This window comes from Trichechus manatus, unplaced genomic scaffold (assembly GCF_000243295.1).
Source record: "Trichechus manatus latirostris isolate Lorelei unplaced genomic scaffold, TriManLat1.0 scaffold00101, whole genome shotgun sequence".
NCBI classification, from domain to species: Eukaryota; Metazoa; Chordata; class Mammalia; order Sirenia; family Trichechidae; genus Trichechus; species Trichechus manatus.
Window position 1 is genome coordinate 3,722,110 of NW_004444037.1, and position 16,763 is coordinate 3,738,872.

The 16,763-nt window shown below is 39.8% G+C and overlaps 1 protein-coding gene across 1 annotated transcript in view; it reads right to left on the minus strand.

Annotated features, from left to right (window-relative positions):
• The window catches only part of CRACD (capping protein inhibiting regulator of actin dynamics), a 343,775-nt gene that overhangs the window by 79,661 nt on the left and 247,351 nt on the right, over positions 1-16,763 (minus strand). The window contains exons 6-7 of the mRNA XM_023737386.1: positions 1,498-1,669; positions 205-295 (exon numbers count right to left, since the gene is read on the minus strand). Of these exons, the coding sequence (XP_023593154.1) occupies positions 205-295; positions 1,498-1,669 (263 nt within the window). The remainder of the gene's footprint in view (positions 1-204; positions 296-1,497; positions 1,670-16,763) is intronic.

Sequence of the window (16,763 nt, forward strand, 5' to 3'; positions counted from 1 at the left end):
GGTGGCATAGCTTCCAGCATCACAGCAATATGCAAGCCACCATGACAAACTGAGAGATGAGTGGTGGATTAAACCGCTACTTGGTCACTTTTTAGTAGCTGCACCTCATTCTGATACCATTCATATTCCTACTTTACAACTGAAGAAACTGAAGTGAAATCAAAACTGATTCATACTGGACAACATGCAACTATATGTTAGTACCGACATTGCAACAACTGGTTTGTTCAATGCTAGCTGTGTTCTCCTTTCAGTTAAATCCTTCCCTTCGGTTAAATCTGATCGCTCTCTTACCCTAAAGGGTAAAGACAATGGGAAACAAATACAAGCCTGTCTAGAAAAGGGTCAGTATTAGTTAGGACTAACAAATAGCTCTCAGTGAGCACTGTGAAGCTTAGTGTGTACTGCTGGCCTGAGGGTTTTCTAATTGTGGCACACCAGTGACATCTATTAGAATTTACTTCCTGACACACACAGCAGGGGATGTTCTCGGCTTTGTCCAAGAAACACAGCAGGGATATCACAGATTGTGTCATCTCTTCTTTTAACATGTATGAAGATAACTTATACAGTGCTACTTATTCATAGGGAACATTTTTTGAGCACCTAATACCAAGCCGAACGAAACCTGGCCCCTGACTTCATGGAACTGACAGTTTAGTGAAAGAGACAGACAAGTAAATCACTAATTTCCAAAGAAAGTGACAAGTCCCTCACACAGCACTACGGAACACAGGCAAGGGCAAAGAAATCAGATGCAGTAGCCGGAAAAGGCGGCTCAGAGGAGCTGATTTTTAAGCTGTCAGTATAAAAGCTTAAGCATCTCTGACCCAGATTTCAATTCCCAGCACTCAGGTACCTCCTGACCCTGCTTTTCTGAGTTGTTGACAAGCAGAGCCAGATTTAGTGCCTATGCTCTAAGAGGGAAAAAAGAGAAAGGAAGAAAAAGCATAGGAAACAAGAGGCCCATTTTAAAAGCTCCACTGCAGACAGATTGCAGACAGGTTCCAGAAGTTGCCAGATATGGCCGGGGTATGAACTTGGCCCTAGGAATTTTCATACCAGTGAAGGGACACCACCCTGTGCTTCAGCACTCTGCTTCCTTAACACAGGCTGTAAACGCTAGTCTATGACTGCCTTTCCTCTTTGCCAAGCAATGGGACATGGGGAAGCAGTCTTCAATCCAAGGAAACTTGTGGAGCCAAACCAGTCAGTTGCTGCCTTCTGCCACCATGGAGGGCAGGGAAATGAGTCCCTGGATCCCTGTGCACTTCCGGAAAACGAAGTCAGACTCCTATTAACTCCCAAGGTGACCCTCCACACAAAATGCACCAATTGCCCCTAACGAGCCCCAGATCTTCTACCTTTTAGAGATGCAACACATTTGTGATTCTGCTCCTGCCAGCGGAAACCAAAAACAGAACCTCCCACCTTTGGGATCCCACGCCCCACCCGGGGACTCCACTAAAGATCTGGAAAGAAAGTGTAAGTTATTACCTTAGATTGTCCTCCAGGGTTTCCTCATCCGAAGAGAAGGTCCCATTGCTGACACTCTGGGGGGAGTAACTCTTCTTTCCCACGGATTCCTCAGGGGACAATGAAGTGCCTTTCTTTTTCCTTTTGCCAAATAACTTCTTAAAAGGCTGGAATTTGCCTCCCTTTTTCTTGTCTGTGAATTACAAGATAAACATATGCTGCAGTTTAACAGGGCTGCACCTCACAGTCTGAGAGCAAATTACACCTGAGCTGCCTCGGGCCAAGGGAGCCGGGGCAAAGGGCAGTTATTGGCCAGAATGGGCAACCAAGCCCCACGCTGGGGAAGCCAGGGCCAGCACTGATGCCACCCATGTCCAGTCAGGCAGAATACAAGCCAAGGACACAGTACGTCTTCTGTCCCCCTGGCTCCAAAGAAACATCGAGACAAAAACGAAGAAATTCCATGCACTGGGATGGTCAGCACAGGCCCCCTGCCTTGCACACACAAAGGTGGCGCCTGCTTTCTTTAACAAAGCAGGTGGTCAACGCCCTTCTTCACGGAAGGAACTGAGAAAAAGACGCAAGTCAGACAGGTGTTTAAAAAAAAAAAAAAGTAAAAATATATATCCTCTTTGAGAATCATTTTGTTTAGTCTTTATTAAATACAGAAGATAGCTGCTAACTCTTGGCATAAGCTTTGCCCCCAATTCCCTCCATGCCCATATATTTCCAGTTTATTTCTCTTGTCTCCTTTTAAAATCTACTATGAACAGCCCCAAAGGAATTGCTATGAACACCTTGCCATATATTACTTCATCTAGTCAGGATCTAGGCTCGTTGCCAGCATTTTCTTTAGCCATTTAGGTAATACCTTTCACTTCTGCTCCTTCAGATATAAATTCCCTCTATTGGAAGAAGCATCTTCTTGGATTTTTCCTTTTTCTTCAAGAAGCTTAAAGAGACACTTATCCAATGGGTCAGATACACCCTACTCCTTTTAAAAAATTATTTAACCTTTATTATGTACCAGGAGCCCTGGTGGTGCAGTGGTTAAGAGCTTGGCTGCTAACCAAAAGGTAGGTAGCTCGAATCCACCAGCCACTCTTTGGAAACCCTACTGGGCAGTCCTACTCTGTCTTATAGGGTCACTGTGAGTCAGAATTGACTCGACAGCAATGGGTAAGTATGTACCAAGAGAAGGTCCCCAGGTGGCACAGTTTGTGCTCATCTACTAACCTAAAGATTGGCAGTTCGATCCTACCCAGTGGCACTGCAGAAGAAAGGCCTGGTGATCTGCTTCTGTAAAAATTACAGCCCAGAAAACCCTATGGAGCAGTGCTACTCTGTAACACATGAGTAGGAATTGATTCGATGGCAACAGGTTTTTCTTTCTTTCTTTTTTTTTAAATGTACCAAGGACTCCCTGGGTGGCACAAATGTTAAGTTCTCGGCTACTAACCAAAAAGTTGACAGTTCAAATCCACCCAGAGGCACTTCAGAAGAAAGGTCTGGTGATCTGCTTCCAAAAGATCACAGCCATGAAAACCCTATGGAATGCGGTTCTACTCTGCAACACATGGGGTTGCCATGAGTTGGAATCAACTGGACGGTAACTGGTTTTCTGGGGTCTGTACCAAGAACTTTATGAAGAGTAACTCAAGTTAATCCTCACCACAACCTTATGAGGTAGACACTACTCACATTTCCATTTTACAGATGAGGACCCTGAGGCAGAGAGATTAAATAACTTGCCTGTGCTGTGGGGAAACATACTTTTGAAGCTGGAGTCAGGAGTTTTGAGGGAGAAGGAAAGATGAAAGCTCACAATGTGCATGGAAAAATACCTGCACAAAACACAGAAGCACCAGCTCCCAGATGAGCAGCAAGTGCCTGAGGCACTGCAGGCCAGAGTCTACAGAGGAATCTCTGTAAAAAATGAGGTTGATGATGTAACAAGCTAGTCATCTCATTCCCTCTGGCTGTCTTCAGCTCTGCCCTTAACTGAGAATTGACCAAAAAAAAAAAAAATTGAAGTGAGGAAGAAGTGGTTCATATCACTCCTCCCTAAGCAGTGGAGTAAGATGGTGAAGAAGCAGACAGAATAACTACCCATTATAAAAAGACAAACGTCTGGGATTGTTAGTATAGGTGCAAACAGACCTTCAAACTTCAGCGGTGTCCTGAGACGATGCTGTATTACACCACACTGAAAAGGAAACAATGTTGACAACACAGCAGATGCCTTCTATACATAATGCATAGTGACAGGCATGTTGTTGTTGCATGCCTTCGACTCACAGCGACCCTACAGGACAGAGTAGAACTGTCCCATAGAATAAAGATTCCTAGGCTATAATCTTTATAGGAGCAGATGGCCAGGTCTTTTCTCCTGTGGAGCCGCTGGTGGGTTCGAACCACTTAAACTCTCCCTAGCAGCCGAGTACTTAACCATTGAGCCACCAGGGCTCCAGCTAGGCATGTAGGCCTCAGAAAAGTCAAATTATTTTCACTGTGTATTATTTAAAAAGTCAAGGAAGCATGCAATACAATTGAGATCACATCATTTAAAAGTGGTGAAAACAGCAACAACTTGGAAGGTTTATTTTGTTTTGAGTGGTTATTTGTTTAGGAGTGAGTACAGGCCAGAGATTTTCATGACATCTGCTCTTAGTTCCCATGAGTAACATCTCCAAGGGATGATTTTTAAAAATTATAATCAGGAGTTTTTAAAGACCATCAAAGAATATTAGACAAGTGTTGAAAGAACTTACTTTATGTAAAATAAGTTAATTTGCCCGCTTAAAAACATTCTATTAAGATAACACAGGTATCATTATGTTGCCGTAACTGGTCTTTTGCACTGACTGATAAAATAAATTAAAACTTTCTCTATGACTCTAGAGGCAAAAAATACATAAATGATACCAGACTTCTAGGTTTGGTGGCATCATAACAAATGGTGAATTAGTGATTTGTGCTATTTTTCACTTATTTCAAGGTAAAATTCCTCTTTCCTTTATACTGATTGCCTTTTCCCCACTGCAGAAATATCTAACCCTAAATTCTTAGTCATTCAAATAAAATGTTCTAATCGGAAATATTCTAAAAGATCATAGCAAAATCGTAAGATAATGAGTGACTGTATTTTTACAAATAACATGTGTCCTACGTTTTTTTATTTTTTTGCCAACTGCACCCTCCCCCCTCGAGGTATTTTCAGAAGTGTACTAGGCTAATTATATTTTTTCATGTTATTGTAAAAAAAATTAGCATAGAGTGATTACAAAAATACCTGGGGAGGAGGACTCCCCTGCTACAGCTGAGAAAAAAAGTAGAACCTTCGAGTTATCTGCATAAAATACTGTATTACATCATTACCCCCAGCCTGAATCCACATATCTAGCATTTAAGCCAAGCAGAGTATTTTAGATTATACAGTGAAACCTGTGAGAGCCAGAACTTGATGGGACTGCCTTGTTTTTCCGGGTCTCACAAGTTTTCCACCTTTGACAGGGTGCAGTCTTACCACTTTCTCTCTTTCTGTTAGTGGAAAATATTTGAGTTTTCCTTCTGACAGGTTTCTGCCTTACACAGATTCCAGCTTTCACAGGTTTTACTGTATTAGAATTTATTAACAAGGAAAAAAAAATCATCACTGCCCTAAAGTCAAGGTGGATTTGGTGACGCTCAGTTGAGAGGGAGCCAAGGGAGTCAACTAAAATTAAATATAAATTAAAGCACAGATTTCGTGGACAAGTTACTTGTGTATTTAACTAAAGGGTGACGTGGTCATGTGGTAAGCTAAGGAGGTTGATGAGTTCCCTTGTATCACCTCAGTGCTCTGAATAGTCCCAGCCACCATATAAAATATTTTCGGCCATACTGTTGGGGGAAACAGGAAATGAGCAGAACCTGGAAGGAGTTGAATACAAACACGAGGGTAGGAAAAAGCCTTGGAGAGGATGCTGGGACATGGACCTGGGTGGACTTCTGCAAGCACAAAATGGCCTTGTTCAGGTTAGCCATCTATATAGTTGGTCTATTTGAAGACTGCTTGTGACACTGTTAGTCTAGCACTTTGTGCTGTACAGGAGGACTGTATATTATATGAGCAATAACTTGGCAGGAGTTAACAGAGGTATACCTAAGGCACAGAAGTTATGGCAAGTGCCCTGAGTGCAGCCTGGGGGTGGGGGGAATACCAATGAGCAGTTTCTATTGGCCATCAAAATTTTCATTGCTAACTGTGAGAGATCATCCAGCGATTTAAAACTAATTGTCATAGCCACTATTTTCTGTAGATACGCACTGCGATGAATACACATACATTATCCTGGAACATGTGTCAAAGTCCAAATGTCAGATAGAGCACTTCACATAAATTACAGGGGAACGCTGTTTCAGCAATGCCTTAGTGATTATCAGGAAGGTAAAGAACAGTAAAACCTACCTGAATTGTCCATGCAACAACCAATAATACTCCCTACCATGAATAAAAAAGATTCTAAGTCCTAAACATAAGAATCCCTCTCCAGAGGAGGACCCCCAGAACCCGGAAGCTTTCTTCAGAATTTGCTCCAAAGTCTTAGTTTTTGGTGACATCTCAGTTTTGAAAAAAATATTTCCCTCTTCCTCATTTCCAAAATTAACAACAAATTTCCCATCAGAAACATCTTTAAATTTTAAATAAAATTTAAAAGTTTAAGTTTTATTATCACTATTACTGACTGCTTGTGGTAATTGGTTAATTTTCTAGGATTAACATTATGAAAAGACTCAGTAACTATATTTAGGCCCACCTTACAGTTAGACAGCAAAACTGGATTAAGTGACATTCATAGGGAATGAAATTTTATAAATCACAGAAGGATTTTTACTGTTTTACTTAGTTGATCCCTCAGTTTTATTCTCAAAGTTCATATAAGGTCTCTCACATCAAAAAAGCAAGTACCTAAATTTTATGATGCACTTGCTATCCTATGCCACAGTAACCATTAGGAAAATTGGAGCATGTGTCTATAAATATCCACTAAGTAAACTATTTTATGATCAGTTTATGATTTGGGGGCTGCATTAGCAGTCTGCCTCCGTGGAATCAACCAAATTAAGTAGATGGTCATCAGTAGCAGCTATTTTCTTGACAAATAACACCAAGGGTGGCTCAATGTGGGTATTTTTGTTGTACAGATGGAGCCTAGAAAATCAAAGCAATTTTAACAATGTAATAAAACAGAGCACTTCTAAAATGTTAATGTGAAAAATATGGCAAAATACAACTGCCATATAAAAAGGGGTATAGTCTAGGAAAGTATTCTCCAAACATGAGAGTACTGAAGATTGCATTTTAGAATTTCACAACACAAAATTTGCTTCTCTTGGGTGTTTTGGGCAGTCAGGAGAAGAAGGGAAGAGTTCGTGGGAGAAGGAAGAAACGTCATTGTTATCAAATTTGATTTTAACTGACTGCAGCTCATTAGGGGTTAAGTGTGTGGACCCCAGAGACAAGAGAACTTGGCCCAAATCCTGATCCCATCATCTCCTGCTAGCTATGAAAGAAACATCTGTTTACCAGCCTCTTTAAATTTGTCATCTTAAGCTCTAACACTGAATTTATAGGAGGAAAGGCAGCGGGTGCCACATTTTATTAATATTTCAGCATTCTTCTGTTATAATTCTTCACATGAAAGAACCTATATATGCACATACACTGCTTCAGGGATCACAATAATTTTCATTAAGTATCAAAATGAATTATTTTCATCAGTCACTAATTACTTAAGGGAACTTTTTTTTTCACTTAAAAAAGTGCTCATTATCCATTATTTCACAGATATAATTACACACCATTTGATGGCTGCATCATCATAATTACTAGTTTATATAGAAGATTCTAAAAATTAAAAATCACTGGGTAAGTCAAGCAAATCTGATTCATTTTCCATTTGTCATAAGGATGTAATTCTTACATTTTCATTTTTTAAACCTAAAGTAATATATGCATATGATGCCTCTGCACTGGATTTGTATGGTTCATTTCCAAATGAGAAGCAGATATTTCCTGTGACAGCTCATGTTAAACGTCCTAAATATCTTAGTCCTGGGTTCTCAGAACCTGCTCTGTGAGTCATTAAAAACTCGTTGCCAATGGGTCGATTCCGACTCATAGCGACTCTACAGGACAGAGTAGAACCGCCCCATGAAGTTTCAAAGGCTGTAACCTTTACAGGAGCAGATTGCCACATCTTTCTCCTGCAGAGTGGCTGGTGGGTTCCAAAGGCTCAGCTGACCTTTCGGTTAGCAGCCAAAACGCTTTAACCTTTATGCCACAAGGGCTCCTCTATAAGTCATCACCACATTCTTATTCAAAGGTCAGTACATTTGAGAATCCACATAAAATAAAATTTAAATATGTATATATTTTTACAATGGTACCTTTCAGAGTCTCAAGTATGCTGATATTAATATTGTTCTCCAAAAGAGGCAGAGAATATGCAGAGTTTCCAAATTTGTTTGATCAAGGAAGCTTGCTTCTAGGGCATCTCTCATAACTAGTGTTCCTCTGAACATACTCTGGGAAATATTGCCTTCATTACTTCTTTCAAATATCTTTTAGTTTCTTTAGGTACATTGTGCAAATAATGGTTTACACACTCAGCTGCTAACCGAAAGGTTGGAAGTTCGAGTTCACCCAGAGATGCCTCGGAAGAAAGGCCTGGCGATCTACTTTGGAAAAAAATCAGCCATTGGAAACCCTATGGAGCACAGTTCTACTCTGATACACACGGAGTTGCCATGAGTTAGAATCGACTCAATGACAACTGGCTTAAACTCATTGTCACCAAGTTGATTCCTATTCATTGCGACCCTATAGAACAGAGTAGAACTGCCCTACTGGGTTTCCAAGGTTACAATCTTTACAAAAGCAGATTGGCACATCATTCTCCTGTGGAGCAGCCAGTGGGTTCGAACCATCAACACACACACACCCTAAACTCTGAAGCACACTGCACAATAAACATGAGTGAGTTGACTGAAACATTTTGGGCCTCATTGGTTAAATGAACCTAATGTTTTAGGTCAAATGCTGATTTCAGACACGCAAATAAATAACATATATTAGGACACAGTACATGGCAATTGTCTGAATCCTAAAATTTTACTAATTTAAGGATAATTTTGCAACCCTTTTCTTAGCTCCGGAACATCTGAGTATTTTTGAGAAGAAATTGATAAACTAAAAAATATTGCTTGTGATGCACAAGTACTCTGTGGTTATCACATTTTTACTGGACCCCATAACCCCAGTACATTTCATTTATGACTAATGAGTTGGCAGCATGTCACAAGGGCTGTGCTCTTTTGAAACACAGCCCCCACAGTGCTGTATTCTTTACCTGGCTTCCTCCCCTACAGTGTTGGATTGAAAAATCATTTCCTTTGTTGGTCCCTCCCCCTCCCCTCCCCCCAGCTTTGCATTTGAATCCTGCTTTTGCTTGGAGGTTGTATGTAACCCCCACTGGACCTGTGTAGTATGATTAAGAATGCTGCTGACGTAACTTATATGAACTCTCTGCTTGTAAACCCCTTTAAAAGTAACTTGCCTGCTCGCCCTTGGCGAGGAGTCTTGGCGGCAGCAGCTCCGACTGACTCCATTTCCTTGTACAATGAAATAAAGGTGTCTTTCCTGTTCTCCTACCTTGGTCTCTCGTTTATTGGCCAATACAAGTCATGCTGAGTAAGAATCTGGGGTTTCCACCCAGTCACATTTCTGGCAAGCCAGCCAGGAGTCATCTGCTCGGTTCCTGAGGGGCATCGGAAAACAGAACGGCCCTGATGTCTGGCACCACCAAGAGATTTCTGGAGACCCTGGAACAGTTCTGAAAGCCGATCTCCCCTGGGACCCAAACGATGGCTCTGTGAGAGACATGAAATGCACCTAGGTTGTTTGGTAAGTGCCTAGGAAAGACCTTAGAAGAGTCCTAAGAAGTGGGAGAAACGGACCATCGAGAGCATTAGGAATCTGAGGTTATTTGGTAAGTGACAGGGTAATTCCTAGGTAAGGCCTTAGAAGAGTCTCAAGAAGTGGGAGAAATTGACCCTTTAGGGCATTAGGAATCTGAGGTTATTTGGTAAGTGAAACCTGTTATTTCCGTTGAATTGAGTCGATCTTACCAAAAATTGCTATATACACTTTAAGAAACTAGAATCCCCATATCCTTGTTTTGTGTGGTATTGTTCAGTGAGTTTATGGGGTCTTTCTGTCTGATTTAGGAAATAATATTGGAGTTACTATTCCCTCTCCTTTGAGCATACAGAATGTGACACATCAACTGGGCCCTGAGGTATAAAGACAATAGCTAAGATAATCTTGGAAAATATTTTTTAGGGAAACTTTCACATAAATCCCATCAAACAGAACACAAAAGACTTTCCACGCTTAGATTTTTCTATTAGCATTTAGTGAATAGGAATTTGTTGGACCAATATAGACCCCCCTGACTTTCGTTACTGAAACCCGTACCAATGATTGTTAAGAAAGATGATTTAAAATCTAAGATTACAATTTCTAGCCAATGAGTGAAAAAGTGATGCTTTCAATGATTCTACCCATTTTGTGATGTTGATATATACTCATGAGTCTGTAACCTTCCTTGGACTCGGACAGACATGGCTGTGGCAGCATGCTTGTCCATTTTCCCATTCTTGCCTATTCTGTAATATTCTTTGGACTTGGGCAGACATGGTTGTGGCAGCACACTTGTCCGTTTTCCCATTCTTGCCTATTCTGTAATATTCTTTGGACTTGGGCAGACATGGTTGTGGCAGCACACTTGTCCGTTTTCCCACTCTTACCTATTCTGTAATATTCTTTGGACTCGGGTAGACATGCCTCTAGCAGCATGGTTGTCCACTTCCCACTTTTGTCCTTTTGAATATATGCCAAATAAAACTTCCTTTTTATTTTACTAAACTTTGTGGTATTTTTCCCCTACAACATGCCTCCTTTTGTTCTGAGAGCTTGCTTGTGGTCTAGAGCATTGTGTCTAAGTTTTTGTCTTGTATCAGGTTAGAAGCTATGGCTGAGAATTGCTGTTTTTTTGTAAGGCTGTCTTAGAACCTCAGTTCTTTCCGCATCCAAGAAAAACTGTCTTCTGTCTGTCTTACGATTTAGATTTTTAGTGACTACATTGAAGAAGTTTATGTTTAAGTCAATCTTAAAAGCAAAACCTCCCTAAGTAACTTAACCTAGATATGTGAAATGTGTCTTGTTTAAAGTAAAAGGATAACTTTGTCTTAAAGTAAAACTAATAGTTCCAGAGTATGAAAAAGGAGGTAAGCCTGCTAAAGGGCTTTGGTATTTACTGGGTAGATAAAAGGTTGTGATAAAGAGAAAGCAAAACTGCATTCCAAGAGAATAATAAAACAGAAAGAAATTAGTTATCTTTTGCCTTTCAAAATGCCTAGATCAATTTAAACATATGTAAATGAGTTGAGGTGACCATTCCCCAGCCCCCAGTCTCACTAGCCAAGAACTGATGGATTCATTTACAAAGCTAATAAAGAGCTTTGCTGTTTACTGGGTAGATAGCCTTTCAAAATGCCTAGACCAATTTAAAGATATATAAATGAATCAGAATGGCCTAATCTTGTCTTCTACCATAAGTCAAAAAATAGGGAGGGTGGGACAACATCAGGGTTCCCCAGTGCCCAGTCTGCAAGATCATACAGCTCCAGGAAAGCCTTTTGAAAGACCTTTTCCAACTGGGTGGAGGAGACCCTTTTAAGACAAAAAGAAGATAAGAAAAACTGCTGCTTTACTGTAGTTATCAGAAATTGGGTGGATTCCAATCATAAAAGAACTGTAAACAAGTTCTCTCTATTGTAGGGGAACTTTTAAGAGGCCAAAAAAGAAATCACAATGAGACACAACTGAAATGGCCTGGGAAAATGTTTCCAACCCTAGCCAGACACTTTAAGGTTATATCCAAATCAATGAATTGGTCATTTGAGCAGAGACTTTGTGATTTCCAAAGCCAGTTGATAAAATCTTTAAGGGCTAAAATTAGATTGGGAAAATATGGGAAATGGTAAAAGTGGAACAAAAACTTAGAATGTTTAAACAGACTTTCTTTCAACAACAGTTCTGTTTTATGGTATATAGGCTTAAAATAATTTCTAAGACCTTTTATGTAACTTATCGATGTTAAATTGAGTTAGCAGATAATTGTCATAATTTAAGCTTATATACTTTTGTTTTTTATGTCACAAGAGAAAGGACAGATATATGTGTATATCTGGGTCTGCTAATGTGTGAGTTCATTTTTTCCATTTAAAGGGATGCACTATAAGAGGTATGCAACAAAGACAACATTTAAGAGTTTTATTAAAAAGAAATTTACTTGATATGGTCAAAAGTTTTATCTGTCTGACTTAAGTTTAATGGTTTAACTTATGAGATTTTAGGAGCGTCCATGTTAAATAAAATATAAAACAAAGAATTGGGTTTCTTGAAGTTAAAATAATAAAATTTTTTTCGTTGAAGGATTAATTTATTCTTTGTGTAATCTGATTAGAAGACAAAGGTTCAGTCTGTCATTAGAATAAGATTCCTGAGTTGAAAACCAAGCCACATGGCTTTGAAAAAGAAAAAAAAAGCTAAGGTTTTTGCTTTAAGATCTTTGATTAAATAACTTAAATATTGTTTGACGGTGATCTATAATAAACTCCTGACAACTCTGAAACTTCATGGAAAGCCACAAAAAGCTTTTAGAAAAGAAAAGTGCTAAAAAGTTTTATTTGAGACCACGGTCTCAGGGATCATCTAGCTGAACTGGCATAACATAATTTATAAAGAAAATGTTCTACATTCTACCTTGGTGAGTAGCGTCTGGGGTCTTAAAAGCCTGTGAGCAGCCATCTAAGACACTCCACTGATCTCACCCCTTCAGGAGCAAGGGAGAATGAAGAAAACAAAATACAACGGAAAGATTAGTCCAAAGGACTAATGGACCACAACTACCATGGCATCTACCAGACTGAGTCTGGAAGAGGCTGCACAGGCCTGGTTCACTATTATTTACTCCCCATTGCTAACTGCCACATTGTCTCATGATCTTGTTTCTCTAGTCTCTACAAAAGGTTTAAGATTAACCGATGTTTCTCCTTGGAGGGTGGGAAACAAGTGATAATGATCTAAGGATAAAAACCAAACAAAGTACCCACCTTGTGACAAGAAAAAACCAGGATGTCACCAGATAATCACCAAGGATGTCACCAGATAACCCCTAAGAATACCAGTAGAAGATTAACTCATCTAAGACATCGCCACCTCAAGGGGAAACTAACACAAACTTCTAAGATACATAATCCTGTCCCTATAAAAGCCTTCAGCCGATCTCCAGTGGGGGAGATGGGTTTTTTAGAGGAATCTATTCCCCTCTGTCTCCTATATATCGATATGTAATAAACCTCTTGCTGCTCATCTCACCCGTCTCAGAATTGGCTATTGTGGCAGGCAGCTCCAATCCGCGTTATTGCGGTAACGAGTCCAGTACAACTAGATGGTGCCCGGCTACCACCACTGACTGCTCTGACAGTGATCACAACAGAGCTGGAGAAAAATGTAGAACAAAATTCTAACTCACAAAAAAAGACCAGACGTACTGGCCTGACAGAGACTGGAGAAACCCCGAGAGTATGGCCCCCGGACACCCTTTTAGCTCAGTAATGAAGTCACTCCCGAGGTTCACCCTTCAGCCAAAGGTTAGACAAGCCCATAAAACAAAATGAGACTAAAGGGGCACAACAGCCCAGGGACAAGGACTAGAAGGCACGAGGGGGCAGGAAAGCTGGTAATAGGGAACCCAAGGTCAAGAAGGAACAGTGCTGACATGTTGTTGGGTTGATAACCAATGTCATAAAACAATATGTGTACTGTTTAATGAGAAACTATTTGTTCTGTAAACCTTCATCTAAAGTACAATAAAAAAAATTTTTTTTTTAAGTTTTATTTAATAAATTACATGGAATGTGTTGTCAAAATCAAGAGAAACGCCTGATTCTCTTTGGGTTAAAATTTATATGTTAGTATTTCCGCCTAATATTGGACAGCAAATGCATAATATTATGTCATAATTTTATTATTATTTAATAGCTAACTTGATTGCAACTTTATCAAAGCCAATGGTTTGACTGGGAATTCACATTTACCTATGAAATTTTCTTTTATCACTATTCAGGTATTTAAAGATTTGATAATCTTGGTATATTCTTGGTGTATCCTGACTTGGTATATCCTGGTATGTCTCAAGATTATTATGTATTATATCTGAAGCTCTTTAAAAATATTGTTAATGGTTATATTTAGAGATATTGTTATCTGAAGTTTTTTTTTAAACTAATTTAGCTTTTACGTTGTGCTTGTAATTAATTTCTATCAGGTCTTTCACTATTAAGAGATTATTTTTATAAGTTAATCATGGCCATATTAAGTTTTGTCATCTGCAGATAAGCTTTTACTTTGCTGATTTGCTGAAAACATTTGACCAAAATATCTCAACAATAAGATGGACTATACTGGACTTTTGAAACGGACTGTGACTAGAATTAATAAAATTTCCAGAATTCCTATGCAAAAGCTGACGAGTTCACAGACTGTGGCTGATCCAGAACCATGTGGAATAGAAATTAACTACATAAGACTGAGTAAATGCAAGGGAAGTATGGGTTTTATGTGGGAATATTGCTAATGTTTTAAGGTTCTACTTTCTGGATAAAAGAAACCATTTTCCTTTCTCCTAAATTATGTAACTAATGGGTTTAGACACTGTAACTCTTGAATTACAAGTTCTTCTCTCCTAAAAGCAGTTTTGTGACACTTCTGTGTCTGAGAAAGTGACCCATGACTGTTCATAGGTAAACCAAGGAGGGGCAGCTTGCCCACGAGAAGAACACTTAGTATGTTTTAAACAGATTAACTGAAGATCTCCAATAGGAGAGGTCCATCCTATACTATCTTGTTAATCATGTACTCTCTAATGAAAATCTGCTTGTCACATGTGAATTTTTCCATACCTTCTGTTTCCTCTAGTCCTTCCCAGCTAAAGTGAGTTTCTGTGGGGAATCTCTTGTTTAGATTCCTGGTGAATGCATGGGCAATGCACTTTGGGAATTTTAAGATTACCTTTAGATATTCATAGTAATGATGCTAGTAACTATTGAAAAGGTAACGTTAAATTGTTGCACACTGTAAAATGAGAGTCAAAAAAAACCTCATTGGTCCAACACTCAGGGTATGGTTGGTAGCTTTAATTCCTAGCTATGGTATAGCTGAATTGGAGAAATCTTTAAGAAATTCATCAATCATTATGGGACAAATAACAGCTGAAGTTGCTAATGAGACAAAAACACAACAGTAATCTCTGACCTCATTAGCCAAGATGACATAACAAAATAGCCTTAGATTTTTTTATTAGCCCAAGAAAGTGTGGTCTGTGCTATAGCAAATACCTCTTGTTGCATTTGGATAAATAACACAGGAGATGTAAAATAGGATATACATAGAATTAGACAGCAATATACTTGGTTACACACTGTAACACCCTTAGAAACACCATCAGGAATAAGTACTTGGGCTAAATTACTACGGCAAGGGATAGTAATGTTCTTAGTCTGCATCCTGATAGTATTAGGCATAATGAAATTCATCTTCTATTGTCTTACACATCTAAAAGGTCAAAAGAAGGCCTCAGGCTAAAATGTTGATGGTACGTTGAGTCTGCTCACTTCCACGACGCAATTGACATCACTCTTACTTAAGATCCTGGTGAAGAACCAGATGAGTTTAAAGAGCCTGCCATGGCCACCACCTAAGGGCTTGACTAAGTCCAGGTATTAGAATCTCCAATCTCTGATCAAAAGAAAAGAATGATTTAGAAGATAATATTGGAGCCATTATTCCCAGTCCTTGCACATAATAAATGTGACCCAGCTGGAGCTAGACTCACAAAGACTCATAAAGACACATCAACTGGGCCCTGAGGTATAAAGACAATAGCTAAGACAATCTGAAAAAAAAAAAAGGGGGAGAGAGAGAGAATCTTTTAGGGAGACATTCACATAAACAGGGCAGAAAAGCCACTCTTTTTCTTTTAATATTTAGCAGATAGTTATAAACCAACAAGAGGTCAGTAGCCACAATGAAAGACCTAGGTCCAATATTTACCCTTTCCTGAAAATATGCTAAACAATTCAGAGCCGGGCTGTATTTCAAAACGGACACTGGTCTTGAATGACCAATGTCCAAAAAGAAATGGGCAGAGTGAGACAGAGCCCCCACAGTGCTGTATTCTTTACCTAGCTTCCTCCCCTACAGTGTTGCATTGAAAAATCCTTTCCTTTGCTGGTTCCCTCTGCCACCCACCAGCAATCCTGCCTTTGCTCGAAGGTTGTATGTACATCCCATTGCACCTGTATAGTATGATTAAGAATGTTGCTGATGTAACTTATATAAACTCTTTACTTGTAAACCCCTTTAAAAGTAACTCGCCTGTTTGCCCATGGTGAGGGGTCTTGGCAGCAGCAGCTCCGACTGACTCCACTTCCTTGTGCAACAAAATAAAGGTGCCTTTCCTGTTCTCCCACCTCGGTCTCTCGTTTATTGGCCAATACAAGTCATGCTGAGTAAGAACCTGGGGTTTCCACCCGATAACACTTTGGTACCATATGATGCCAAGACTTAAGACTGAGATTCTACTTCCAGAGGAGTAGTATGGCAGCCTGCCAAGTTTCATGGGGGAAGAAGGTGCTGCTTTTTCTTTTTCTAGGGGAAGGTTGGAGGGAGGAAGTTATTTGCTGCTGTGCTGATTCAGAAAGTGAAGAGATCAGATCAATACTCTTCTAGAAGGACAGGGAGACCCTGGAACAAACGACACAAGGCCTAAGGGGCAGGGGAGAATGATGTCTTTACAAATCAGGGGCTGTGGGCGGAGAACATAGTGACCAACCCATGTCAGAGAATGCCAGGCCCCAGACATTTGGGCGTGTAGTTACAGTATGTGTGGTGGTAGTGTTCTTGCTCTTAGGTGCCATCGAGTTGATTCCAACTCATAGCAACCCTATGTACAACAGAATGAAACAATGCCCCGTCCTGCCCATCCTCACAATCCTTGTTATGCTTGAGCCCATCGTTTTAGCCACTGTGTCAATCCATCTCTCTGAGGGTCTTCCTCTTTTTCACTGACCCTCTACTTTACCAAGCATGATGTCCTTCTCCAGGGACTGATCCC